The 27,263-nt window shown below is 41.2% G+C and overlaps 1 protein-coding gene across 1 annotated transcript; it reads left to right on the top strand.

The window, feature by feature from the left end:
- C3AR1 (complement C3a receptor 1) lies at positions 16,221-26,193 on the top strand. Its single transcript, XM_021092394.1, is given in 3 exon segments — positions 16,221-16,445; positions 22,334-22,569; positions 22,572-26,193. Coding segments are annotated over 2 exon segments (1,428 nt in total). The 5' UTR covers positions 16,221-16,445; positions 22,334-22,343; the 3' UTR covers positions 23,774-26,193.

The following is a 27,263-nucleotide window of genomic DNA, read 5'->3' as shown; positions in this document are numbered from 1 at the left end:
CCATCCTCATCCTCCTTTCATTCTCCATTGAAGTAACTACCATAAGAAATTTTTTGTGTATTCTTTCTGGTATTTTATATTCATTATGCATTTATAAATATGGGTGTATGGGTGGGTTTATGAATTTTCACAAGTGGAATCAGGCTATGCATTCTGCCCGCATTTTGCTTTTTATTTAACAATACATCAAGACACTTTTTATGTCAGTACCTGTAGAAGATAAGACCTCAAACTTTTAACATTTCACACATTTCTTTGAAAGACTACCTATAGAATCTTTTCAAACGACCTGTAAATTTTTTAATTATTTAAATTTTTATTTTTTATTAAGGTATAGTTGATTTACAATGTTGTGCCAATTTCTGCTGTACAGCAAAGTGACTCAGTCAAACATATATGTATATATATATATAATATACACATTATTTTTAAATATTATTTTCCATCATAGTCTATCCTGGGAGATTGAATATAGTTCCCTGTGCTATACAGTAAGACCTTATTGTCTATCCATTCTAAATGTAATAGTCAAGCTATCTGTAAATTAATGAGATTTACTTCCAAAGAATTAGCCAATGATTAGAGGGTAGTAGAAGTATAGGAACTTTAAATTAGGAGACACTTTTAGACATTATTTAGTTTTTTCAAGGTTTTTTTTTTTTTTTACTATGAATACATTTGATGGAGAACTCAATGCACCCATATAGACTCAAATATATATGACTGAAACAAAAGTTTCCCAAAATGATAGCCTTACCAATGGCAGTTTATCGCTTTTTTTTTTTTTTCTTTTTTTGGGCTGTACCCACAACTTATGGAAGTTCCTAGGCTAGGGGTTGAATCGGAGCTGCAACTGCCAGCCACAGCCACAGCAACAAGAGATCAGTTACCTCCACAATCTACATTGCAGCTCAGAGCAATGCTGGGTCCTTAACCCATGGAGAGAGGTCAGGAATCAAACCTGCATCCTCATGGATATTAGTCAGGTTCGTTACCTCTGACCACAATGGGAACTCCTCTTATAGCTTTTATTATGGTCTATTCTATTCCATGTTGTTATTCTCAAAATTGATTTCAATACCCATTAGTAGATCTCACTTCAAGGTGAAAAGGTAAAAAGGGGTCTAACATTGCTCACCATTTTACAGGTTTTTAAAAAAAGGTAATGAGAAAGACCAAGAGTATTTCTGAGATTAGAACATATACTAAGATTATTACAAGCATTGAACTCTGCTTTTTATTTTTATTTATTTATTTAATTTTGTTTATTTATTTATTTATTTATTTATTTATTTTGCCATTTCTTGGGCCACTCCCGCAGCATATGGAGGTTCCCAGGCTAGGGGTCGAATCAGAACTGTAGCCACTGGCCTACACCAGAGCCACAGCAACTAGGGATCCGAGCCGTGTCTGCAACATATACCACAGCTCACGACAACGCCGATCATTAACCCACTGAGCAAGGGCAGGGACCGAACCTGCAACCTCATGGTTCCTAGTCGGATTCGTTAACCACTGCGCCACGACGGGAACTCCTGCACTCTGCTTTTTAAAAGAGTCATAGAGTCCTCTAGCTATACAATAAAACTTAATCTCCTTAGCTAGATGATTCTTCATAATCTTGCCCCAACTCTTCCTTCCAGACTCATCTAGAGCTACTTCTCTCACACCCTCTGCCTCACTCTCATCCCTAATGTCCTCTCCAGCTTACCTGATCACACTGCTATAATTTTCCAAACGCACTACCGTAGTTCATGCTCAACATAGTTGTGCAGACAGAAATGCCCCTCCCATTCATTCTTTGGTAAAATGGCCTCAGATGCAATTTAAATATCATGTTGCTGAGAGGCTTTCTTCATCTTCCCTAAAGAGAACTAGTGACACCCTCCTCCACTCCTACAACATTTTTTATACTTCGGTTTAGTTCTCATCACCTTACATTCAACTGTTTATAGGTACATCTGTTTTCCCAGGGTAAGAAACATGTTTGTATTTCCCCAGAATATATCATAGTTCCCAGAATATATTGAGAATGCCATACATTTTTTTGTTTATTTGTCATTACATGAATGAGCTTTTTTGTCCATGTGTGCAAGGATGATTTGTTCTTTCCCAGCCAAGAAAATTCAGAATGTCTTGGCTGGAAGTCGCCTCTAGCCACCACTAGAGGGTAGTAGCTGCACAATTCAAAAATTCTAGGCTGTATCTACTAACTGTCCTAGAAATCAAGCCAATTTTCTCATAAGTGTGACTTTCCAGGTATCTGTGATTTAACCAAGTTCAACAAAAGCACTTTTTTTTTGGAAATGATGGAAGTCTCATCCGTCTCAGATATTAATTAATTTTAGATATAATTTAAACATAAAAATAAAGGTCGTGGATTTCTTCACTTATCTCAGTGACGTACTTCTCACCTCTTTCCTTACCCACGCACAAAAAGTTGTTTATGGAGTTTCCCATCATGGCTCAGCAGAAACAAATCTGACCAGCAGCCATGAGGACACAGGTTCGATCCCTGGCCTTGCTTCGTGGGTTAAGGATCTGGCACTGCCGTGGCTGTGGTGTAGGCCGGTAGCTACAGCTCCAACTAGACCCCTAACCTGGGAACCTCCATATGCCTCAAGAGCGGCTCTCAAAAGACAAAACAAAAAAAAAGTTGTTTCTCATAGGGTTTTGGTGGCTTCTTTTTTTTTTTCCTTTTCACAGCAGCACCTGTGGCATATGGAAGTTCCCAGGCTAAGGGTTGAATGTCAAACTGGAGCTGCAGCTGAGGCCTACACCATAGCCACAGCAACACCAGATCCAAGGTGCACCTGTGACCTAAGTCAGATCCTTAATCTACTGATTGAGCCAGGGATTGGACCGGCATCCTCACTGACTCTATGTCGGGTTCTTAACCCACTGAGCCACAAAAGGAACTCCCTATCATAGATTTTTAAATTCTGATTTATCTTTGCTCAGGCTACTGCTATCTACCATGAAATGGTACTTGTTGGGTTGCTACAAATGCAGTGATAAAAATTTATAATGAGATTTGAATCACAGTTTCTAAGTCTTTTTATAAAGAAGGGATGTCAGGGCCCTTATAGTCAAAACCACACCTGCACCCCAGACTTAATATTTTGTTGTTGTTGTCTTTTGTTATTTTTTAGGGCTGCATCCACAGCATATGGAGGTTCCCAGGCTCGGGGTGGAACTGGAGCTGCAGGTGCCAGCCACAGCCACAGCCACAGCAACTTGGGATCTGAGCCGAGTCTGTGACCTACACCACAGCTCACGGCAATGCCAGATCCCTAACCCACTGAGCAAGGCCAGGGGTCGAACCCTTGTCCTCATGGGAGGATGAGGTTAATGAACCTCAGGTTCATTAACCACTAAGACATGACGGGAACTCCAAATCCTGGACCTACTAAATCATTTGTCCAAAAATGGGTGATACAGTCAGGACTGGAACCTCATAATTTACAAACTTTCTTTTCACCATCACGCACAATACAAGAAGCACATGAGGCACTGGTTCAAAATTGTAAACTTGTGTAGTTCTGTATGCACTTCTATGTTTTTCATTTAATATAAACCATAAAGATAACATCACTAGTACACAAAAATACACAAAATATTTATTGCAGTATTTTAGTAGATAAGAGATGGAAACTAGGAGTTCCCAATGTGGCACGGTGGAAACAAATCTGACTAGGAAGCATGAGGTTGGGGGTTCGATCCCTAGCTGCACTCAGTGTGTTAAGGATCCGGTGTTGCCGTGAACTGTGGTGTAGGTAGCAGATGGCCTACCAGTTAAGAATTAGGCATTGTCATTGCCGTGGCTTGGGTTCAGTCCCTGGTCTGAGAATTTTTGCATGCCATGGGCACAGCAATAAAAAAAAAAAAGACGGAAATAATCTCTACATGTCCATCAATCTGGAATTTATCCATTCCCTAAATAAATACATTATGATACATCTATCAATGAAACATTATATATGCCTGTTAAAAATTGAGATCCATCTATATGTTCTGATATGAGAAGGTAAACTGATAAGTGAAAACTACAAAGAACAGAACAAAAAGCATAATATTAGTTCATTTGTATAAAAAAATGAATTCAAAATATTTAGGTTGGATAAGCATAAAATAATTATGGATCTGTAGCTGAGACACTTAACAGGGACTGTTTTTTCTGGGAAATGGAAAGAAGGGAAACTTTTTTGATATTGTACACCCTCCTTTATGTTAATTTATAGTAATAATTAATAAAAGTAAATCAAGAACTATTCATATAAAGTTTTTTTATAAATATAATAAAATTCACTAAGCCATGAGGTTGCGGGTTCAATCCCTGGCCTCGCTCAATGGATCAGGGATCCCACATTGCCTTGAGCTGCAGTACAGGCCACAGATGCGGCTTGGAACCCACGCGGTGCTGTGGCTATGGTGTAGGCCAGCAGCTGCAGCTCCGATTCAAACCCTCAAGTGGGAACTTCCATGTGCTGTGGGTGCGGCCCTAAAAAGCAAAACAACAAAACAACAAAACAAAACAACACTATATGGGTCTTACAAGGATTTCATGATGTTTTAGTACAATAGTAAATAAAGTCATCCACTGTCCTAAATCTAGCTCTTCCTACTCCTTGCCCCCCAGTATTGTTTTGCAGTTGCTGTGTCAGGTTAAACTAGCCCAGCTTGTGAATTTGAGAGTCTCTAAATCTGAGGGGTAATGAATTCTAACTCCATCTGATTGACGTGCTGCTGTATCCCCAACATATAAAACAGTGCCAGACATATGGTGTGTTGACTCGATATCTGGAGTTTGAATGATAATGACCTAGAAACCTACAGAGAAAGAAAAAAAAAAAAAAGACCAAGAAACAAAAACAAAAACAAAATGAGGGAGTCTTGGAACTGCAGAATTTAAGATTGAAGCTCCCTTAGCTTTTGTGGAGAAAACTCTATCAGGTCCTGAAAAGCAAAGGCTATGTCTCCCTTGGAGACACTGATGGAAATTCCAGATGAGAACTATTAAGTTAGGATTCTCTTTCCCAGTTTAAGGAAAGTACCCATTTCCTCCTAGATGTCCAAGTCCTAACACCTTTAAGGACACAGATAAGGATTTGGCCCCAAGGAAGAATAGAGCAAGAACTCGTCCTTTGAGACTCTCTACTCCATCCCAGCCGTGAGGGATGTGGCAGATGCCGGATATATTTAGGAGAAGGATCGGACTCGAAAGCTAGAGGTATCTGATTTTCTTCCCAACTCCGTCATCTAGCATGGCACCGCCAAACACAAGTCTAGGAGAAAGAATTTCTATTCTCTACTATAGTTACTAGAGCTTGCCGGTGACTTACTAAGGAAATACATGATTTCCAGAGTAATCGCTTTATTTAATGAAGAGTCTAGGAAGAACTTCTCACAATCCAGGTTGTCAAAAAATTTTTAAATCCATTAATATCCAGGATATTAACCAATATCCTGGCAAGGATGTGCAGGCAATAAGAGCAGGTGGGAGTTGGGCAGGCAATATCTAGTAAAGTTGAAAATGCTCAGACCAAGAACTCTCCACTGAAATATATTATATATATGTATATATATACTCTACATGTGAAATATTTAAACTATAGTGCAAATATACACCCTAGGCGCAAACATAAACCCAAGGTCTGAATGTGTTTGGAAAAAATGCACAAGAATGTCATTGCAGCATTGTTTATCATTTATAACAGCTAGACATTGGAAATACATGCCCACCATTAGAACAAATCACTTGCAGTATATGCATATAACAGGATAGTGTAAATTTTGGATATGAATGAACCACTTGCTATGTACATCAACATAGATCAAAAAAGGTAATGTTGAGAGGAGAAAAAAGTAAGTTAATAAAAGATAAAACAGAATGGTCCATTTGGACAATGTTTAAAAATAGACAAATTTAAAATTTTATACTTTGGGAAAATACGGTCAAATGGCAAAGTCATATATAAAACGTAAGAAAATGATAAACACAAAATTCCCAACTGTGGATTCTCGGGTGGGGGTATGAGGGAAAGTGATGAGGGTGAGCACAAAGGGACTTCCAGGGGCACTGGTAGCATTCTGCTTCTAAAACTGGATGGTAAGCTCATGGGTAGTCGCTTTATTAATTATTTTAAATGCACTTGCTTTTTTTTTAATTATGTGATTTTTTTTCTTTTTACAGCCACACTTGTAGTATATGGAAAAGCTCCTGGGTTAGGGGTCAAATCAGAGCTGCAGCTGTGGCCTACGCTGCAGCTTATGGCAACACTGAATCCTTAATCCATTGAGTGAAGCCAGGGATCAAACCCACATCCTCTCAGAGACAACATCAGGTCCTTAACCCACTGAGGCACAATGGAAACTCCAAAATGCACGTATTTATTATAAACATTGTTTCAAATGGGTTATACACCTCAATAAAATTAAAAAGATGATACGAGGGGAATTCCCTGGTGGCTCAGCAGGTTAAGGATCCAGTGTTGTCACTGCTGTGGCTCGGGTCTGATTCCTGGCTCAGGAACGTCCATGCGCCATGGGTGAGGTCAAAAAATTTTTAAGTGATATGCGAAATAAGTAAGTTGTTAGGTTTTTTAGGGGTTAAATCAGAGCTGTAGCTGCCAGCCTACACCACAGCTCATAGCAATGCTGGATCACCGACCCACTGAGTGAGGCCAGGGATGGAACCCTCATCCTCATGGATACTAGTCAGATTCATTTCTGCTGCACCACAACAGGAACTCCCACTAAGTTGTTAGTTATGGATTTCAACAACACACATTCTGCATAACAATAATAATGACAGTATTACCTGATATTTATATAGTACCTTTAAGATTACAAAATGCTGGAGTTCCCGTTGTGGCGCAGTGGTTAACGAATCCGACTGGGAACCATGAGGTTGCGGGTTCGGTCCCTGCCCTTGCTCAGTGGGTTAACGATCTGGCATTGCCGTGAGCTGTGGTGTAGGTTGCAGACGTGGCTCGGATCTCGAGTTGCTGTGGCTCTGGCGTAGGCCAGTGGCTACAGCTCTGATTCGACCCCTAGCCGGGGAACCTCCATATGCCGAGGGAGCGGCCCAAGAAATAGCAACAACAACAACAACAATAACAACAAAAAGACAAAAAAATAAAAAATTTAAAAAAAAAAGATTACAAAATGCTTTCGTATACACTATATCATTCATTTCTCACAACAGTCTTGCTCGGTGGGTAGTATTATCCCCATTTTCATTAAAAAATATGCTGAGATACAGAAAGGTCATTGGGAGTGCCCATTGTGGTGCAGTGGGTTAAGGATTCATCATTGCTGCATCTTTGACACAGGTCACAGTTGTGGCTCAGATGCCATCCCTGGCCCTGGAACTTCCCTATGCCATGGTGCGACCAAAAAAGAAAAAACAAAACCAAACCAGAAAGGTCATCCAATATTTAAGTGTCAGGAGAGAAACCTTAAAATGTTTGATATCAACACAGCAGCTATCTATACCTTAAATATAGATGTTTGCATGTATGATGAGTATTTCTGTGCCTATTGCATGCTAGTAATGACTAGCATTTTATTATGCACTGAGTAATATTCTGCATGCTTGTGTGCTGTATATCATTAATCTTCACAACAGATATGTACTATTATTATCCTGCTCATTGTGCAGGTGAAGAAACTGATATAGTGTGATTAAGTAATTATTGTCCACTGTCACAAGTGGAAAACATAGATCTAAGCATCTCTAAGCCCAGTTCCTTAACTGATATGCAATTCTGCCCTAACATCTCCATCTAGAAAATGAACAAATGTATAAACATTATAGCAATTACAGTAGACCCTCATTATTCACAGATTGCAATATTTGTGAATCTGCCTATTTGCTTAAATTTATTCGTAACCCCCAAATCAATATTCACCATCACTCCTGGACATGCACATGGTGGCAAAAAAATGAGTCACTGGACAAGTGCATCCTTGGCTGAGGTCAATCAGGGTGGCCCTCTGCCTTCTTGTTTCAGCTCTCTTATCATAAAGGAGTGTCCTTTGCAGTCTATTTAGTGCCAAGTTCTTTGCATTTCTATTCTACTTCTTGGAGACTTTACTGTTTAAAATGACTCTCCCCCCACCCCCCATCATAATGCTGAAGTGCTGTATGGTGTCCCTAAGCACAGGAAGGTTGTGCCTTACAGAGGAAATGTGTGTGTTGGTTAATCTCACTTGGGCATGAATTATAGTGCTGTGGGCAGAGAGGTCAGTGTTAATGAATTGACAGTATATATTGAATAAGATGTCTTTAAACAAAAACACATATAAAACAAGAGTGTACACTGATTAGTTTTCTTTTTTCTTTTTTTGTCTTTTGTCTTTTGAGGGCGGTACCCTCAACACATGGAGGTTCCCAGGCCAGGGGTCGAATCAGAGCTCCAGCCACCAGCCTACGCCACAGCCAGAGCAACTCAGGATTCAAGCAGCGTCTGCAACCTACACCACAGCTCATGGCAATGCTGGATCCTTAACCCACTAAAGCGAGGCCAGGGGTTGAACCAGCAACCTCATGGTTCCTAGTTGGGTTGTTTCCCCAGAGCCACGACGGAAACTCCAGGAGTTCCCTCTTTTATTCTAATAGTTGGTCTCTGACTCCAGTTCCTGACACAAGGCTTTTGAAACCCTTGTAATTCCTGGGGATGGGAGTGTCTTTGGTTCTAACAAAGTGACTCTGGGTGGGCTCCTGGATGACTCCTGAATGAAAGCTCTGGAAAGACCAAGCCATTATTAGAAACTTGGAATTTTCAGCCCCATTCCCCCATTCTCCTGAGAAAGGAGAAGGGCTAGAAATGGAGTAAATAATGGATCATGCCAGTGTGATGAAGCCTCCCTCAAGATTTCCAAAGGTATGGGGTTCAGAGAACTTCCAGGTTAGTTGATACCTCCATCTACTGAGAGATGACGCACCCCAACCCTAGGGAGACAGAAGCTTCCACGCTTAGGATCCTCCCAGACCTCGCTTTATGTGTCTCTTCATTCAACTGTTTATCTGTGTCCTTTATCATATTTTTAAGTAACTGGTAAACCTAAATAAGTGTTCCCCAGAGCCTGTGAGCTACTCTGGCAAATCATCAGATCCAAGGGGAAGAAAGTCATGGGAAGGTCCGATTTGTAGCCAAGACAGACAGACATTGTGGGTTACCTGGGGATCTACTACTTGAGTTTGGCCTCCAAAGTGGGGAGCAAGCTTATGTGGGCTGTGATGCTATCTCCCAGAAGATAGTATCAGAATTGAGTTAAATTAGAGGACACCCAAGAGGTGTTGCAGAATTGTTTGACTGGGGGTGGGGCAACCATACATTTGAAAACCACAAGGGTCAGAAGTGAGATGGCAGCTGTAGGAAAGTAAAGGAAACACACAAGAGATGGAGACATAGGGTTTTCCCTATACAGAAGGAAAAAACAAGTGGTTTTTTTGTTTGTTTTGTTTTTTGTTTTTGTTTTTGCTTTATCTAGGGCCTCTCCCTCGGCATATGGAGGTTCCCAGGCTAGGGGTCGAATCGGAACTGTAGCCACCAGCCTATACCAGAGCCACAGCAATGTAGGATCTGAGCCGCGTCTGCAACCTACACCACAGCTCACGGCAACGCCAGATCCTTTAACCTACTGAGCAAGGGCAGGGATCGAACCTGCAACCTCATGGTTCCTAGTCAGATTCGTTAACCACTGCGCCACGACGGGAACTCCAACAAGTGGTTTTAACCCAGTATGATTTTATATTACCACTTGCTTTGCCCACATTCTAGCGGAAATGAAATAGGGAAGAAAAGGCAAAGGAAAGAAATAGAAAAGACACTTTGTTTTTTTTTTTTTCTTTTTTCTTTTTTTTTTTTTTTTTTTTTGCCTTTTCAAGGGCCGCTACCACAGCATATGGAAGTTCCCAGGCTAGGGGTCTAATCGGAGCTGTTGCTGCTGGCCTACACCAGAGCCACAGCAACGCCGGATCCTTAACCCACTGAGCAAGGCCAGGGACCGAACCCGCAAACTCATGGTTCCTAGTCGGATTCATTAACCACTGAGCCACGACGGGAACTCCCCGAAAAAATATTTTCTAATAATGCACAAGTAGGATAGCTAACCTAAGAAATCCATCAAAATTTACTCAAAAATTTAACTAGACTTACATTTATGAGAGCCATTTACCCCCAATAATCCTGAATCCTCTTCTCCCAAAAAACATTCCTATAGCTTCTTGTTAGACTAGATGAACACAAACTGAAGCCTTGTCCCTTGTCCCTTTTCCAGTTTAGGTTTCATGCAGCTAAAGTCACAATTCAGTTTGCTTCCATTTCAATCTCCCTTCCTTGGCTGGCTGCCCTAGATACATACCATAGAAAGTCAATAATCATTAAATCGATAGGAAAAAATAAAGGTTTAAGTTGTTTTTTTAAGCTGCTCCGATTTGAATGATTTATCATGCCAAATCTGGCTGGATTCTTTCAAGGTCCAGGCATCAGTGTATCAGATATTTGTTATTATAATGGGATTAATTGGAGGTTGTTTTAATTACCTTTCAAATTAATTACTTTTTAATTTCTGGGTGGCTTTGTTCTTTGATTTTTGCTCCTACTTTGTTTTATTATAGCTATGTGCATAATTAGGCAGCTATACTATAAGGAGTAGAGAGTGTGTCTAATTGTCTTATCTACATCCTTACGGGCTATGAGTCGGGATTTGATTTGACAGAAAGGATGTGACTTAATGGGACGGGAACATTCCGCAAATTATTTGCTACAAATCCAAGATGGGAGGAGAAATAGTTTTGACACAATAAGCAACTGGGAGCCACATTAGTTTTTTTGACATAATAATTGCTAGCATTTATTGAATGCTTATGGGCCAGCACTGTCATAAGTGCTTTGTGTGTATTAATTGATTTACTCCTAGCAGTCCTGTAGAGTAGGTACAATGAATATTCCCCCCTCATTGCCCAGCCAAGAAAATAGAAACCAACAGGGTATTTAATATAAATAGAAACAAACAGGGTATTTAACATAAGGACTTGATTGGAATTCCCACTATGGTGCAGTGGAAACGAATCTGACTAGTATCCATGAGGATGCGGGTTCGATCCCTGGCCTCATTCAGTGGGTTGGGGAATCCGCCATTACTGTGAGCTGTGGTGTAGGTCACAGATGTGGCTTCGATCTCTCCTGTGTCACTGTGGCTGTGGTGAAGGCTGGCAGCTGCAGCTCCAATTTGACCCTTAACCTGTGAACTTCCATATGCCACGGGTGAAGCCCTAAAAAGCAATATATATATATATATATATATATATATATATATGTATGTATATATATATATAGAGAGAGAGAGAGAGAAGAGAGAGAGAGAGAGAGAGAGAGAGATGTGTGTGTGTGTGTATACATATATATGGACTTGATTACAAAAGTGTTGGAAGGACTAGAGCAATAAAGGGGGAGAAGATAATACAACTGCAGGAGACTACTTCCCTAAAATCAGAAGAGAAATTTTCACAGGGCTGCGGCCTCTGCTGAAATCAGTAATCCTGCCAGAGCCCACAGTCACCAGCAGCTGCCAAGGCCACACCTGCCAACTCAGTCGCAAGAGCCCGTAAGACCTGTCTGCTGCTGCAGGAGCCAGAAACTAAACAACTCCCCTTTCAGTCTCTGGTGCAGTTTAATATTTTTAATGTTTATTTCTTTTAGGGTTTGTGCTTTTTTATTTTTTTAATGTACTTGCAATCTCTGTGCACAAACTCAGTTCCAGAATCAAATGCAATGATTCCCTTTTCTCTTCACTTCCCAAGAGCACGTGGATCTGCCCCTCTGGCAGAGCCTCTTCAGACCCCGATAGAAAGAAGGGCTAGAAAATATAGTATCCAGGCTTCAAACAGAGAATAAGGAAGAATGGGAAGGGACTTGAGTATCAGTAAATAAAATATGACCTAATCCTTGTTTTGCAGGTAAGTAAATGAAAAGACAGGGTTTCAATAACTTCTGAATAATCACACAATTGATAAATGGCAGAGCTGGGATTCAAACTGAGGATCTCTGCATATCTCCTATGGCTCCTTTGTGTGTCCTTTTCACTCCAGCCTAACCACTTTACCTGTGTCATCCACACAGGTGGGGCTCACCTCCACCTTAATATGTGTTCATATTGCCCTCGTTCAGTCTCGGAGTTCCCATGTGGCTCAATGGTTTAAAGACCCAACATTGTCTCTGTGAGGATTTGGGTTTGATCCCTGACTCGCTCAGTGGGTTAAGGATCTGGCATTGCCATGAGCTGTGGTGTAGGTCGAAGACCCGGCTCAGATCTGGTGTTGCTGTGGCTGTGGTGTAGGATGGCAGCTGTAGCTCCAATTCCACCCCTAGCCTGGGAACTTCCATATGCCGCAGGTGTGGCCCTAAAAAGATAAAAAAAAGAAAAAGAAAATGTAGAGCTCAGCAGTGACTCATAAAAGGTTTTAATATGGCTGTTTGCAATATATATTCAAAATTTCATTCTTTCCAAAGCATCTGATCTCTGCTTAGAAATTTACAACTAGATGTTAAAAAGGAACAAAACAGAAGAGGATCATGTAAAATTCCCCCAATTTTCCACATTACACCAGAAAACAACTAGTACTTTATGAGAAAGGACAGAAACCACCCAGAAACAGAAACCCTATTTACAGGGTGTTTTCAGTAATTTCCTCAAGTCCTACAGCTGGAAGTTCTCTAACTGGTTTTCACTGCTTTATAATCTTTATAGAAAGAGGAATCAGGGAAACTGGGTCCACCCCAGAAACAACTTGAAAGACTCAAATCAATTCTCTGAATTATATTCAAAAGCCAACATCCTTTTCAACCCAACCTTCATCCTTTCATTCATTCATTCATGGGTGCCCCAGACATGTGTTATTACAGGCATGGTAGCAGGCATTGGAGTTAGGAACAAACTCAGTCTGGCAGGGCAGAGACAGATAAATTATTTTTTTACAGCACTATTAGCATCTGCCAAGTTTCTTCCCATTTTTTTTTTTTTTTTTTTTGGTCTTTTTGTTGTTGTTGTTGTTGCTATTTCTTGGGCCGCTCCCAAGACATATGGAGGTTCCCAGGCTAGGGGTCGAATCGGAGCTGTAGCCACTGGCCTACGCCAGAGCCACAGCAACGCGGGATCCGAGCCGCGTCTGCAACCTACACCACAGCTCACGGCAACGCCAGATCGTTAACCCACTGAGCAAGGGCAGGGACCGAACCCGCGACCTCATGGTTCCTAGTCGGATTCGTTAACCACTGCGCCACGACGGGAACTCCTCTTCCCATTCTTAAAGCCCCCATCAAGGGCTCCCTCTTCAGTGCATCATCTTCCCGTGTCCTTCAGCGGCATGTCTTTCCCACTTGCAGGTTCCCAGAGCTGCCCTGTTAGCAGCACTTAGTGTTCTATAACTATATACACACAGCTCTCACTGCTCCTGCATCTCCTACAGTGTAAAGCATAGTGTCTAGAGTAAGAGCAGAGTACTTGTTTATGACACTGAACTTGATGATAAAGACCTTATTTTTCCGAGTAGAATATCTGCCACCGTGGGTGGGACTGTAAATTGGTGAAGTCTCTTCAGTGGGAAATGCCGTAGCTTTCAAAAATGTAAATGCAAGATTTCCCATTGTGGCTCAGTGGGTTAAGAACCCAACATAGGGTCCATGAGGATGCCAGTTCTATCTCTGGCCTCACTCAGTGAGTTATGGATCCAGCATGGCCGCAAGCTGCGGTGTAGTTTGCAGATGAGGCTCAGATCTGGTGTTGCTGTGGTTGTGGTGTAGGCCTGCAGCTGCAGCTCTGATTCAACCTCCAACCCCGGGAACTCTGCCACTAGTGCAGCCTTAAAAAGAAAAAGAAAGGCAAATGCCCATACTCTTAGATTTAGCTCTTACAATCCTAGGAAACTATTCTACAGAAATATTCATAGATGGGTAAAATATAAGAGTGCCCATTGAAATATCATTTATAACTGCTTTAAAATTGGATAAAAACAATATTCATGAAGAGAAGAATAATTGACTAAATGGTATAATGTGAGTAACTTTAAAAATATGATGTGAACAATTATGTCCTGGTAGTATTAAACGGTAAATGAAAAGAATGATAATCTCTAGGTCCATCCATGTTTTTGTTTAAAATGTGTGTTATGCCTAGAAGAAGTTCACAAGGAATGAATACTAATCTATAGGAAAAAAAGTTGAAGTTCCCACCATGGCGTAGCGGAAACGAATCCAACTAGGAACTATGAGGTTGCAGGTTCGATCCCAGGCCTTGCTCAGCGGGTTAAGGATCCAGCATTGCTGTGAGCTGTAGTGTAGGCTGCAGATACGGCTCGGATCTGGTGTTGCTGTGGCTGTGGTGTAGGCCGGTGGCTACAGCTCCAATAGCACCCCTAGCCTGGGAACCTCCATATGCTGCAGGTGCGGCCCCAATAAGACAAAAAGACCAAAAAAAAAAAAAAAAATACTTCCAGACGGTGGAATTGGAAATGAAAACTTTCATTCTTTTATCCTTTATACTTCTGTAATATGTCAATTAATCTTTTTTATAAATATATACTACTCTTACAAGTAGATAATAATGGAAATAAATAAACATCTAAGTAAAACTCAACTCATTGCATGGAGTTATACATTTTTCTTTGGTCTTTGTGCCTCACAAATATTCTGTGGTAATTTGACTGCAAAGGAGAAGAGAAAATATCATGGTTTAGACAGTAAATTGATTAGTATGGACTGAAGACTTTACCATAGGCAAGAGTGTTCAAATACATTCGACCCAAATAAATCTTATTTCACATGCTTATATATAAGAGGATAATGTGAGTGAGAATTATTTTCCTTTTTTTTTTTTTTTTTTTTGTCTTTTTATCTTTGCTAGGGCCGCTCCTGCGACATATAGAGGTTCCCAGGCTAGGGGTCCAATTGGAGCTACAGCTGCCAGCCTACATCAAGGCCAGGGATCCAACCCACAGTCTCATAGTTCCTAGTTGGATTCATTAACCACTGAACAATGACGGGAACTCCAAGAATTCTTTTCAATGTCTCCTTTAAGCAGGAATAATTGCTTCCATCTTCTGCACTTCTTTGCGATGAAAAGAGTTAATGTAGGAAATTAGCTAATCTGATTAACTAATTTAATTAATTAACCTAATTAACTAGACCGGGCGCCTGTTCTCCAGTGCCAAAGCACTCTCCTGCCCACCTGCCTCTAACTATGCCCCATTTAAACACTTTAAACGACTTGTCACCTCTTTATAGAGAAGTTCCATGATTCTTTGTTGTTGCTATGTTTGTAGCATGTGGAAATTCCCAGGCCAGGGATTGAACCAGAGCCACAGCAGCGATCCCAGCCACTGCAGTGACAATGCCAGATCCTTAACCTGCTGCATCACAGAACTCTGAAGTCCCATAATTCTTGAAGGATCTGCCTCTTAGATCTTATTTCTAACAGGTCTTATTTCTAACAGATCTTATTTTTACTTTAAGATTTTCCTAGATTGCCCCAAGCTAAATATTACCTGTTATTTTCTACTATTTTATTTCTGCTGCTATTTCTATCACTCTAGCCTGGACTGTGCTACAGTTTTTTTGTTTTGTGTGTGCATATTCCCACCAGACTGTGAATCTCTAGCGATAAGGACATAGCTTCATTTATCTGATTTTGGCATGACGCATTCTTTTACACACCTTACGCACCTAAGAGATGTTATTTGAGATTCATTGCATGGAGTTAGGCAGGTCTTTCCACCATCCACTTCCCACCCCTCCTCTCACATACCAGAGGGTCATTTGTGTGAATTTCTAAAACAAAACAAAAGAAAAAAACCTATAAAGTGAGGCGTTCCACTGTGGCTCAGCAGAAACGAATCTGCCTAGTCTTCACGAGGACGCAGGTTCAATCCCTGGCCTCGTTGAGTGGGTTAAGGATCCTGCATTGCTGTGGCTGTGGCACAGGCTGGTGATACAGCATCGACCCCTAGCCTGGGAACTTCCACGTGCTGCGGCTGTGGCCCTAAAAAGACCAAAAAAAAAGAAAAAAAGAAAAAGAAATCTGTTAAGTGAGAAGCTTATGTACACGAATGCTCCCTCTCTGACAACACTCCGTGTCCTGCAGAAAACCTCTGAAAACTATGCTCTCTGACTTCTGCTTTTTTTTTTTTTTTTTAACTTGCCTTATCTAAGACATTTAGAAATGACTCAACTTTGAAACTCTTCCTGTGGAGTCAGATTGTTGTCAAAAGTGTTGGGTTTAAGTTATCGTCAAAAATGAAGAAAGAGGGAAAGAGGAAGAGCTGAGCAAATTTCCTAAACAGACTTTAGGACTTGAGTGTGGTTAAGTGTGGGCACAAGGCAAGACGTGTGGGGACCTCCAGATCGGGTGCGGAAGGCTTCAGCTACAATCTCAGGTTTGGGGTAAGAAAATGGAGATCTGTCTGATGACTCGTGCCTAGCTTGTTTTTCTTATTATAGACAAAAGAGATAGATATTACAACAATAATAATAATTTTTTATTTCACCTTATTCCTTCCCCAGCTTTTATTTCTTCTGTTTTATCCATGCCTACCTTTTCCTTTTTTCTAAATATTCCACATTCTATTTAAATTTGCTCTTGATATATTCATCCTGGAATGAATATTACATTTTCGTGTCATTTCCCTCTCTTAAATTGACTGTTCCTCCTTCTGTCCCTTGGTTCCAGCTTTCCCTAATAGTTTTGTTTTTCAAATCATCAATTGCCTGTTTTTTCTTACTATATATATATTTTCTCATTCCATTTCCTCTTTTTCTCTTTTCTTTTTCTTTTTTGCTCGTTCCTTATTACTACTGATTCTGTCATCCTATCATTAGTATTTGACTCTGGAATCTTCTTTTCTCCATTATAGTTGAATTTTAGTTTCAGGATTTCATTTATCTTTTTAATTACTGTCAGCTAACTCAGTATTCAAAACTTAAAAAAAAAAAGGTAAAATACCTTTTAGCTAAAACATTTGGAGAAATATAGAAAGTTATCTTATTCTAAAAGGTTAGACTCAGATTCATATATACTTTCAGAGTTCCCATTGTGGCTCAGTGGCAACAAACCCGACTAGCATCCATGGAGTATGCAGGTTTGATCCCTGGCCTTGCTCAGTGGGTTGGAGATCCAGCATTGCCTTGAGCTGTGGGGTAGGTTGCAGATGTGACTTGGATCCCACATTGCTGTGGCTGTGGTACAGACTGGCAGCTGTAGCTCCAATTCAAACCCTAGCCTGGGAACATCCATATGTCCCAGGTTCAGCCTAAAAAAATCGGTATGATACACACACACACACACACGCACACACACATATATACTTATATGCATATATATACATAATGCTTTCATTACAAGACAGATACTATGTGTTATTTAAAATATAATTCACTGTATCTTTCTTTTTCTTAGCAATGCCAAAGGCTTTTCAGTTATGTGATTATTTATAGTAAAAAGACTATTGTCCTGACTTCATTGGAACTAGGATTTGAAAACCCTCCTAGTTGTGAATATGTGAAAGTCACCTAAGTTGCTGAATTTCAGTGTCAAAACTGCAAAATAAAAATAAAGTCAAGAAGGGAGTTCCTGTTGTGGCATAGCAGAAACAAAACCGACTAGTATCCATGAGGACTCAGTTTGATCCCTGGCCTCACGCAGTGGGTTAAGACTCTGGTGTTGCTGTGAGCTGTGGTGTAGGCTCAGATCCCTCATGGCTGTGGCTGTGGTGTAGGCCGGCAGCTATAGCTCCAATTCGACCCCTACCCTGGGAATTTCCATATACCATGGGTGGGGCCCTAAAATAAATAAATAAATAAATAAATAAAGACAAGAAGAGATGATTGCTATTGGACATTGTCAATGCTGTGGCTTCGGTCGCTGCTGTGGCAAGAGTTCCAACCCCAGCCTGGGAAATTCCATATACCTGAAGCATGGCCAAAAAAAAAAAAAAACAGAGATGATTGCTAACACTTTCCTTTCAGTCCTAGAATTCTATGACTCTATCCTTCTCCCAATATTTTATGGGTCTTTTCATAAATATGTGCATAGGACAGTGAATCAAGGTAGCTGCCACGGGCAACAGGAAGTTCCCCTGACAAGACTTGAATTTTGGAATAAGCACAGCTACAGAAGGAAAATGAGCATCACTTCTGTTTTTATTGTTTTGTTTTGTTCTTTGACCTTTTGCCTTTTTCTAGGGCCACTCCTGAGGCTTTTTATTATTTTGTTGCCTCAGTTTTTCCTTAACTTCTGCTGATCCCTATGACAGCATTTTGTTGACTCAGCAGGACCTCTGAGTCACAAAATTATTTTGGATCCCTATGAAAGGAAACACAAAATGCTGTTTTGGACAGTAAGAACTGGGAACTGGAAAACGAAAAAGGAAGTTAGAAGTGACAGCATCCTTACTGGTTTAAATGGATGAAACTAAGAATTTTTAATTTAGTTGAAAAAGGGAAAAAAAAGTAAACCCCCCAAAATGATCATCCATCTGTTCAAATAATTTTTAATCTTTCGGTTTCACAAGATGCGCTACATTCTATAAAACAAGCATTTAGGGAACAAGACTCTTTTTTACCATTATGAAATTTAGGACGGGTAGGAGAGCCATGAAAATAATAACACAAGACAAAATGCATCATCCCAAAGAGAATATGAAAAGAAGTTCAACTCACACGCCACACAAAATTTCAGGAGGCTGAAGAATTAAATTATGATTGAGATTATAAGAGAGGTTTCAAGGAAGATACATTAGAGCTTGCTTGATCTTAAAGAATGGCTAGGATTTCAACAGGGAGAAATTAAGAGTGGAGGAAAGAGGAAGTTAAGGGGGAGGCTGTAATTCCAGACAGAATGAAACAGTGTTAGCCAAGGAATAGAAAATGGCATTAACTTGGAATAGTGATTTTTTTCAGGAAAGCCATAAAGTAGAGTAAGTTTACAAGAATGTTGAAAATTAAGGAAGGCCAGAAGAGGGTAGTAAGGGACCAGTGTATCAAATGAGATGTATATTGTGGAGGCTAGACAGGGGAAAAGATGCTTGGATTTGTTGTCTGGATGTAGTTTCAGCAGAGTGATGAGGCAAAAGACCACTTGCAAAGGTCAAGAAATGAGTGGTAAGAACAATAAACCTCAAAATGAGCCAGTGTCCTTGGAAAAGACAAACTAAGTTAAATTAAGAGATTAAAAAGCTTCTTGAAGCAAAGTATGGTCCTAGATTGGATCTAATTGTTGACAAATCATCTCTAAAGGGCATTTGGAGGATAGATGGAAAAAGTGGCTCAAGTCTGATTATCCTTTAAGGTACGATCTTACTGCATATTGTGGAGACTGCTCGTTGATAAAAGAAAGCAGTTTATATAAGAAAATGAGCTTTTACACCCATGTTCATAGCAGAATTATCCGCAATAGCCAAAATGTGGAAGCAATGCAAAGGTCCATCAATGATGAATGGATAAGCAAAACGTGGTACAACCTTATGGTGGAATATTGTTCAACCTGAAAAAGGAAGAAAATTCTGACACATGCTACAACATGGATGACCCTTAAGGACATTTTGCAAATGAAATAAGCCAGTTACAAAAAGACAAATGCTATGTGATACCTTTTATGTGGATTATCTAGAATAGTCAAATACAGAAACTGAAAACAGGAAGGTGATTTCCGGGAGCTGGAGGAAAGGGAAGTAAGGAGTTATTGACTAATAGGTATAAAGTTTCGATTTACAAGTTGAGAAAGTTCTGGAAACTGTGCGATAATGTAAATATACCTAACATTGCTGAGCACTTAAAAATAGTTAAGATGGTATATTTTATGTTATCTGTATTTCACCTCAATCCTAAAAATTGAAGAACTAATATGCACAGTGTAATCTAATTTTGATAAATTTTGCTTAACAAAAAATATGCATACATATAGTATACACATATGTGTGTGAAAGAAGATCTAGAAGGATGTAAATTAAGGCGCTAAAGGAGTAATCACTCACTAATAGTAGATGACATTTTTATTTTCTTATTTTTGCTTGTTTATGCTTTCTCATTTTCTTCATGCATATTTTCTGCTTCTGTGATAACCAAGCTATTTTCCCCAAGTTATATTCATTACAAAGTAAATAAACAAGAAATAAATAATAGGCGTTCCCACTGTGGTGCAGCTCAGTTTGCTGCAGAGGTGAGGGTTTGATCCCTGGCCTGGGAACTTCCATATGCTGTAGGTACAGTCATGAAAGAAAGAAAGAAAGAAAGAAAGAAAGAAAGAAAGAAAGAAAGAAAGAAAGAAAGAAAGAAAGAAAGAAAGATGATAAGTGGTAAGGAAATCAATGCAAAGAGGGTAAACAACCGTTGAGAAATTTGACAGCAAAAGAAAAAGATGAGGTTGAATCTAAAAGACACAGCTGAGGAGTTCCTGTCATGTCTCAGCAGAAACAAATCTGACTAGTATCCATGAGGACTCAGGTTCAATCCCTGGCCTCGCTCAGTGGGTTAAGGATCCGGCATTGCTGTGAGCAGTGGTGTAGGCCAGCAGTTACAGCTCCAATTTGACCCCTAGCCTGGGAACCTCCATATGCTTCAGGTATAGCCTTAAAAAGATAGACAGACAGACAGAAGAGTAAAAGAAACAACTGAGGAGTTCCCGTCGTGGTGCAGTGGTTAACAAATCCGACTAGGAAACATGAGGTTGCGGGTTCGGTCCCTGCCCTTGCTCAGTGGGTTAACGATCCGGCGTTGCCGTGAGCTGTGGTGTAGGTTGCAGATGCGGCTCGGATCCCGCGTTGCTGTGGCTCTGGCGTAGGCCGGTGGCTACAGCTCCGATTCAACCCCTAGCCTGGGAACCTCCATATGCCGAGGGAGCGGCCCAAGAAATAGCAACAACAACAAAAAGACAAAAGACAAAAAAAAAAAAAAAAAAAAAAAGAAACAATTGAGTCTAGAGCACCTTATTCTGTGATGGTGAATATTTTGAAAATCTGGTAGAGGGAATCGATAGACCTCCTGCCCTGAAAGAAATGAAAATATGTAAAGAAATGAAAATATGTAAATTTTTATAGATCAATATGAGGTGGTGATGGAGCTTCCTAAAGCCCTTTTGTGGATCTCAGGTTGGGAACCTCTGGTCAAGAAGTCATTGTTCACCTGTCCTTTTAACTTGGTCATTTTCAATAGCAATATTAGATGAGGAAAGGAACCAGTGGAAAATAAGAGATAAAAAGTGCAAGAGGAGTTCCCATCGTGGCGCAGTGGTTAACGAATCCGACTAGGAACCATGAGGTTGTGGGTTCGGTCCCTGGCCTTGCTCAGTGGGTTAACGATCCGGCAAGCGTAGGTTGCAGACGCGGCTCGGATCCAGCGTTGCTGTGTCTCTGGCATAGGCTGGTGACTACAGCTCCGATTTGACCCCTAGCCTGGGAACCTCCATATGCCGTGGGAGCGGCCCAAAGAAATAGCAAAAAGACAAAAAAAAAAAAAAAAAAAAAAAAAAAGAAAATGCAAGAAAGAGGAGAAATTTATATTGGTAGGGACTTCCAAATGAAGTTATTTGATACACATTTAAATCAGTACAGAAGATTTTAAATTGTCTATCAGAAAATTTTTACTTGTTTTTTATGGCTACACCTGAAGCATATGAAGTTCCTGGGCTAGGGGTCCAACCGGAGCTGTAGGTCTTGGCCTACACCACAGCCCACGGCAACACCGGACCTGAGCCACATCTGTGACCTAAGCTCTGCAGCTTGTGGCAACGCTGTATCCTTAACCCACTGAGCAAGGCCAGGGATCGAACCTGCATCTCCACGGATAGCAGTCACGTTCTTAACGCAATGAGCCACAACAGGAACTCTGTATCAGAAAATGTTTTTTTGTTTTCTTTTGTTTTTGCTTTATTTATTTATTTTTTTAGGGCCGCATCCTCGGCGTATGGAAGTTCCCAGGCTAGGGGTCGAATAGGAGCTACAGCTGCCAGCCACAGCCACAGCCATGGCAATGCCAGATCCAGAACCGTGTCTGAGAACTACACCACCACTCATGGCAACGCCAGATCCCTGACCCACTGAGCAAGGCCAGGGGTTGAACCTGCATCCTCATGGATATTAGTCGGATTCGTTTCCACTGCACCATAATGGGAACTCCCAGAGAAAGTTTTTGTGTGATCCAATGTGAAGTCAAGGAATATAAACTAAAACAGTGTGAGGGTTTTACAGTTCTACATCTTTACATTGGGAAGGTTAGAATTCTAAGAATATGTTTTTAAAAGATAATTAGCTTTAACATTTTTGTTCATATTTTCATAGACGTTTAGCCATGGAGTCTTTCTCTGCTGAGACCAATTCCCCCAACCTCCACTCACAGCCCTGGAATGAACCTGAAATCATTCTCTCCATGGTCATTCTCAGCTTCACTTTCTTACTGGGGTTGCCAGGCAACGGGCTGGTGCTGTGGGTGGCTGGTCTGAAGATGCAACGGACGGTGAACACAGTCTGGTTTCTCCACCTCACCATGGCTGACTTTCTCTGCTGTCTCTCCTTGCCTTCTCCCTGGTCCATTTGGCTCTCCAAGGACACTGGCCCTATGGCTGGTTCCTTTGCAAGCTCATCCCCTCCATTATCATCCTCAACATGTTTGCCAGCGTCTTCCTGCTGACTGCCATCAGCCTGGACCGCTGTCTTTTGGTACTCAAGCCAATCTGGTGCCAGAAACATCGCAGTGTGCGGACCGCCTTGATGATCTGTGGATGTATCTGGGCCATGGCTTTTGTAATGTGTATACCTGTGTTCATATACCGGGAAACGTTCACCATAGACAACCACACTACTTGTGGCTACAGTTTCTACGGCCCAATAGATTTTTCAGAATTCACTTTTGATCTCCTGGAAAACAGGTCTCTTAACAACTCCATTGCTGAGCTGCCTGGAAACATGGATGATAGATTAGATTCTTTCTCTCTACAAACCAATGATTATCCTCACACCACTGGCCTCCAGTCTCAGGTATCTCGAAGACCTTCTGGAGCTACACCTGCTGCAGATTCAGCTAGATCATCTGCTCAACATCCACATTATAATTTATTTAAACTTGCTGATGAGCTTTCACCTGCAATCCCCAGTGAGTTTCCCGTTGAAGATCACAGAACTAAACCACTGGATAAGGCCCATACTTTAGAGTTTTTCTCTAGCGCCTCTGGTAATTCCTTTTACACATCCAATCTATCACCAGATATCCACGATTTTGATGATTTAAGCCAATTTGTCTACAGCCATCAAGCACCAACACCCGAGGTAGTGATAACCATCACCAGGCTGGTGCTGGGTTTCCTGCTGCCTTTCATTGTCATGGTGGCCTGTTATAGCCTCATTATCTTCCGAATTCGTGGAAGCCGCTTCACCAAGTCTCGGAGCAAATCCCTGAGAGTGGCTATGGTGGTGGTGGTTGTTTTCCTCATCTGCTGGGCTCCATACCACATTTTTGGAGTCCTGTTTTTGTTTGTTGACCCAGAGACTCCTTTGGGGGAAGCTCTGTCGTCCTGGGACCATGTGTCCCTTGCTCTAGCCTCTGCCAATAGTTGCTTCAATCCCTTCCTCTATGCCCTCCTGGGGAAAGATATCAGGAATAAAGCAAGGCAGTCCATGCAGGGAATTCTGGAGGCAGCTTTCAGTGAGGACATGACACACTCTACCAGCTGCTCCCAAAACAAAGTCTCTGTGTCAAAAACCAGTATCAGTACAGTTGTATGAAAATAGGAAGCAGCCGACTCAAGCAGAATTTCTTAGGGCTCCACCCAGTGCAACTTGTTTCTTTCTCTCTTTTTCTTTTTTTAGCTTTTTAGGGCCACAGCCGTGTGTCATGTGGAGGTTCCCAGGCTAGGGGTCAAATTGGAGCTGCAGCTGCCGACCTACACCAAAGGCACAGCAACACCAGATCCAAGCCACACCTTCAACCTACACCACAACTCAAGGCAACATCAGATCCTTAACCCACTGATCAAGGCCAGGGGTTGAACCTGCATCCTCATGGATGCGAGTCAGATTTGTTTCTGCTGAGCTATGCTGGGAACTCCCAGTGCAGCTCGCTTCGAAAAAAGATGAGAGATAGAGGAGAGCAGAGGATTTCAGAAACAGACTCAATCCAGAGATTTTTGAAGTGTGGCCCCAGGCTGGTGGCATTAGCATCTTCTGGAAAGTAGTTAGAAATTCAAATTCCTGAACCCCACCCCAACTTGCTGAATCAGAATCTGAGGTGGGGGAGGGGCAAACATTGTTTTCACAAGCTCTCTCCTTTCTGATGAATGCTAAATTTGGGAATCTTTGTAAAAATTGGTCTGCCTCCCTCTGAAACAAAGCCATGTGAGATAAGCAAAGATGCGGTCTGTTTTAAAATGTTTCCGTCATTGGATTTTTTTCTAAATTCCTTCCCAGATTCAATTTAAAACCATTTCTTCTAGTCCTACCTGAGTTAAAGCTGATCATTTATTCTAGGGCTTTTTTGTGGTGGTGGTGGTGGTGGTGGTGGTAGTGGTGATGGTTTTAAATGGAAAAAAAAAAGGTGCAGAAAGAAAAAGGCTATGAAAACAAGGAGTTATGAGACTGAATCTGGAGCAGAGTACAATGCCAGATGCCTGCTAGTTGGAATACTCCTGGATACATGGGCATAGGAATCCTGAGTTTCCATTATAACAACTAAATAAGCACCTATCGTGTAAAGACAGACTTCTCAGGAATCTGAATACTTTCTCTTGAAACCATATGTAAGCCTAGGTTTGCAGAGTTCTCTGTTTACCCTACCTGCCTAAGGATGCTATCACCTGTCTTTCCTTCCTTTTCTTAAGTTCCTTAATTCCTTTATTCTTCCTCTACCTCTAAATCTCCTTCCAGACTTTATGCCTCTAATAACCAATAGTTTCATAAGATGCTACTCCCTTCCTCTCAATCCAAATTAGTATTTCCAAAAAAACTCATTTCAAATGCAAGGAGAAAGAGGGCAGAGGACACAGCAGCAATTCTTGAATTGACAGCAAAATAACTGAGTACCCTCTAGGCACCCCATCCAACTTTTAAAAACATGATTATAGGTGAGTATCTTTCACACCCAAATTACCAGATTTATCTTTGGGTTGTTGTTGTTTTTTTACATCTTTATCTCTACCAAAGTAATACATGCACATGGTTTAAAGAGAATTCAGGAGGTCCTGCTGTGGCTCAGCGGGTTAAGAACACAACGTAGTCTCTGTGAGGATGCAGGTTCGATCCCTGGCTTCGCTCAGTGGGTTAAGGATCTGGCATTGCTGCGAGCTGTGGTCGCAGACACAGCTCAGATCCAGCGTTGCTGTGGCTGTGGAGTAGGCTGGGAGCTGCAGCTCTGATTCAACCCCTAGCCCGGGGAACTTCCATATGCGGTGGGTGCAGCCCTAAAAAAATAAAAAATAAAAATAAATAAAGAGAATTCAAGGCTTACAGTGAAATCTAAGAGGTTTCCCGCTCCACTCTGCCCAGCCCCTCCTTCTTCCCCCTTCCACTTCCCACAGATAACCCCTGTGGCCATTTTAGATGTTTCTTCTGATATGCACCGTGATATCTCCAAGTCATGGCCTTAGGCTGTTAGTTTTCGGAGCCATTATAAAATGACTTCTTGTTTTGAACGATGAAGAGTTTTGTCCAAACATATTCATACGTGCTGTTTAGTCAGCTTCCCGGTATTCATTAACCATTATCCTTTCATTTGTTCATGATCACACATTTCTTCTAGCACGTCGCTCCATTCCAACGGTCCATCTCTCCTTTTTTAAAAATGTTGTGCAACTCCCAATCACCTTCTCATTTTGCTCTGTATATAAAGTTGCATGTGTTAAACCTCTAAATTTGCACATTCATTGGTACTAAACATAGCCTCGTCTAAGCAGAGTACAGTGATTTATCTGAAAAATAGAAAATGAACTGTTTTAGACTTGCAAGCCACTGTCATTTGGTCAGTGATTTTGAGGGGAGGGTCTGGACTCCAAAGAAATTAAAAAGTAGTATGTAGAAAAAGCTTGTCACTAGGAATTCTTTCAGTTGTGCAGTAATAATATCTGATATGATGTGAAATTTGCTATGACACCTTCCAGTTTAATCTGTGTGTATATTTGATGTGAATAAATGCTTTCTTTCTCCTTGCAAAGAGATTCGTGAGTCTTTTTAATTAGAATATATCCTAATCTCTAAATACACAGCAAATCAATCTCATAGTGGGTAGCGGTAGGTTTGCTCTAATGGTGATTAGCTAGGCTCCTGGAAAGCCCAACTCTGCTCACAGGACTGTGGGTGTAAGTCCCAAACTCCTAGGGTTAGTGTATAGGATACCAGGTGAATGATCTTGGCATAGTTATAAAGATTCAGTAGCTGACATTTCGGGACTCCTTTTGAGAGTTCTGTTTACCTTGAGATGTATAGTGAATTCTGAAGAAATTCCCTCATTTCCAATGAAAAACTCTGGTGGAAGTCCCAGACGGGAACCCAACTCCTACTCAAACTGTGGTACTTTAATCCTTAAAATACCCTTTGTGGCTCAGCGGTTAACGAATTCAACTAGGATCCATGAGGATGCGGGTTTGATCCCTGGCCTCGCTCAGTGAGAAGGATCCAGTGTTGCCCTGAGCTGTGGTGTAGGTTGCAGACATGGCTCAGATCCTGTGTTGCTGTGGCTCTGGCGCAGGCCGGCAGCTGTAGCTCCAATTCGACCCCTAGCCTGGGAACCTCCATATGCCACAGGTAGGACCCTACAAAGCAAAAAATAATAATAATAAAAATCCCAGAATGCAATCAAGGTGACTTGGTCCACACACCAAACTGCAAGGGGGCGGGAGGGGGGCCTGCTTCTCCCAACAATCGTTTGCTATATTTAATAGCATTTGGAAAAATGAGCGTTAAAAGCATGCTTTTAATTCTTCCTTCCCATCCATCGTACCAAAAACCTCAGGATCAATTAAACAAACCCAGTGAGGGGGTGGGGGAGGATGGGCAATTGAAAACAAATGCTTTCATGTTTCTTTTCCTACCCTAGCAAAAAGACATTTGAGGAGTTCTCTGGTGGCTCAGCACGTTAAGGATCCGGCACTGTCACCACTGTGGGTGGCTCAGGTCCCATCCCTGGCTTGGGAACTTTCGCATGCCACAGGTATGGCCAAAAAAGGTGGGGTGGGAGTGGGGATTATTTAAAAAAAAAAAAAAGAAATTTGAGACCAGCACCAGT

This window comes from Sus scrofa, chromosome 5, assembly GCF_000003025.6.
Source record: "Sus scrofa isolate TJ Tabasco breed Duroc chromosome 5, Sscrofa11.1, whole genome shotgun sequence".
Taxonomy (NCBI): Eukaryota; Metazoa; Chordata; class Mammalia; order Artiodactyla; family Suidae; genus Sus; species Sus scrofa.
Note: the sequence above shows the minus strand (reverse complement) of the source record. Positions and strands in the feature narration are given on the sequence as shown.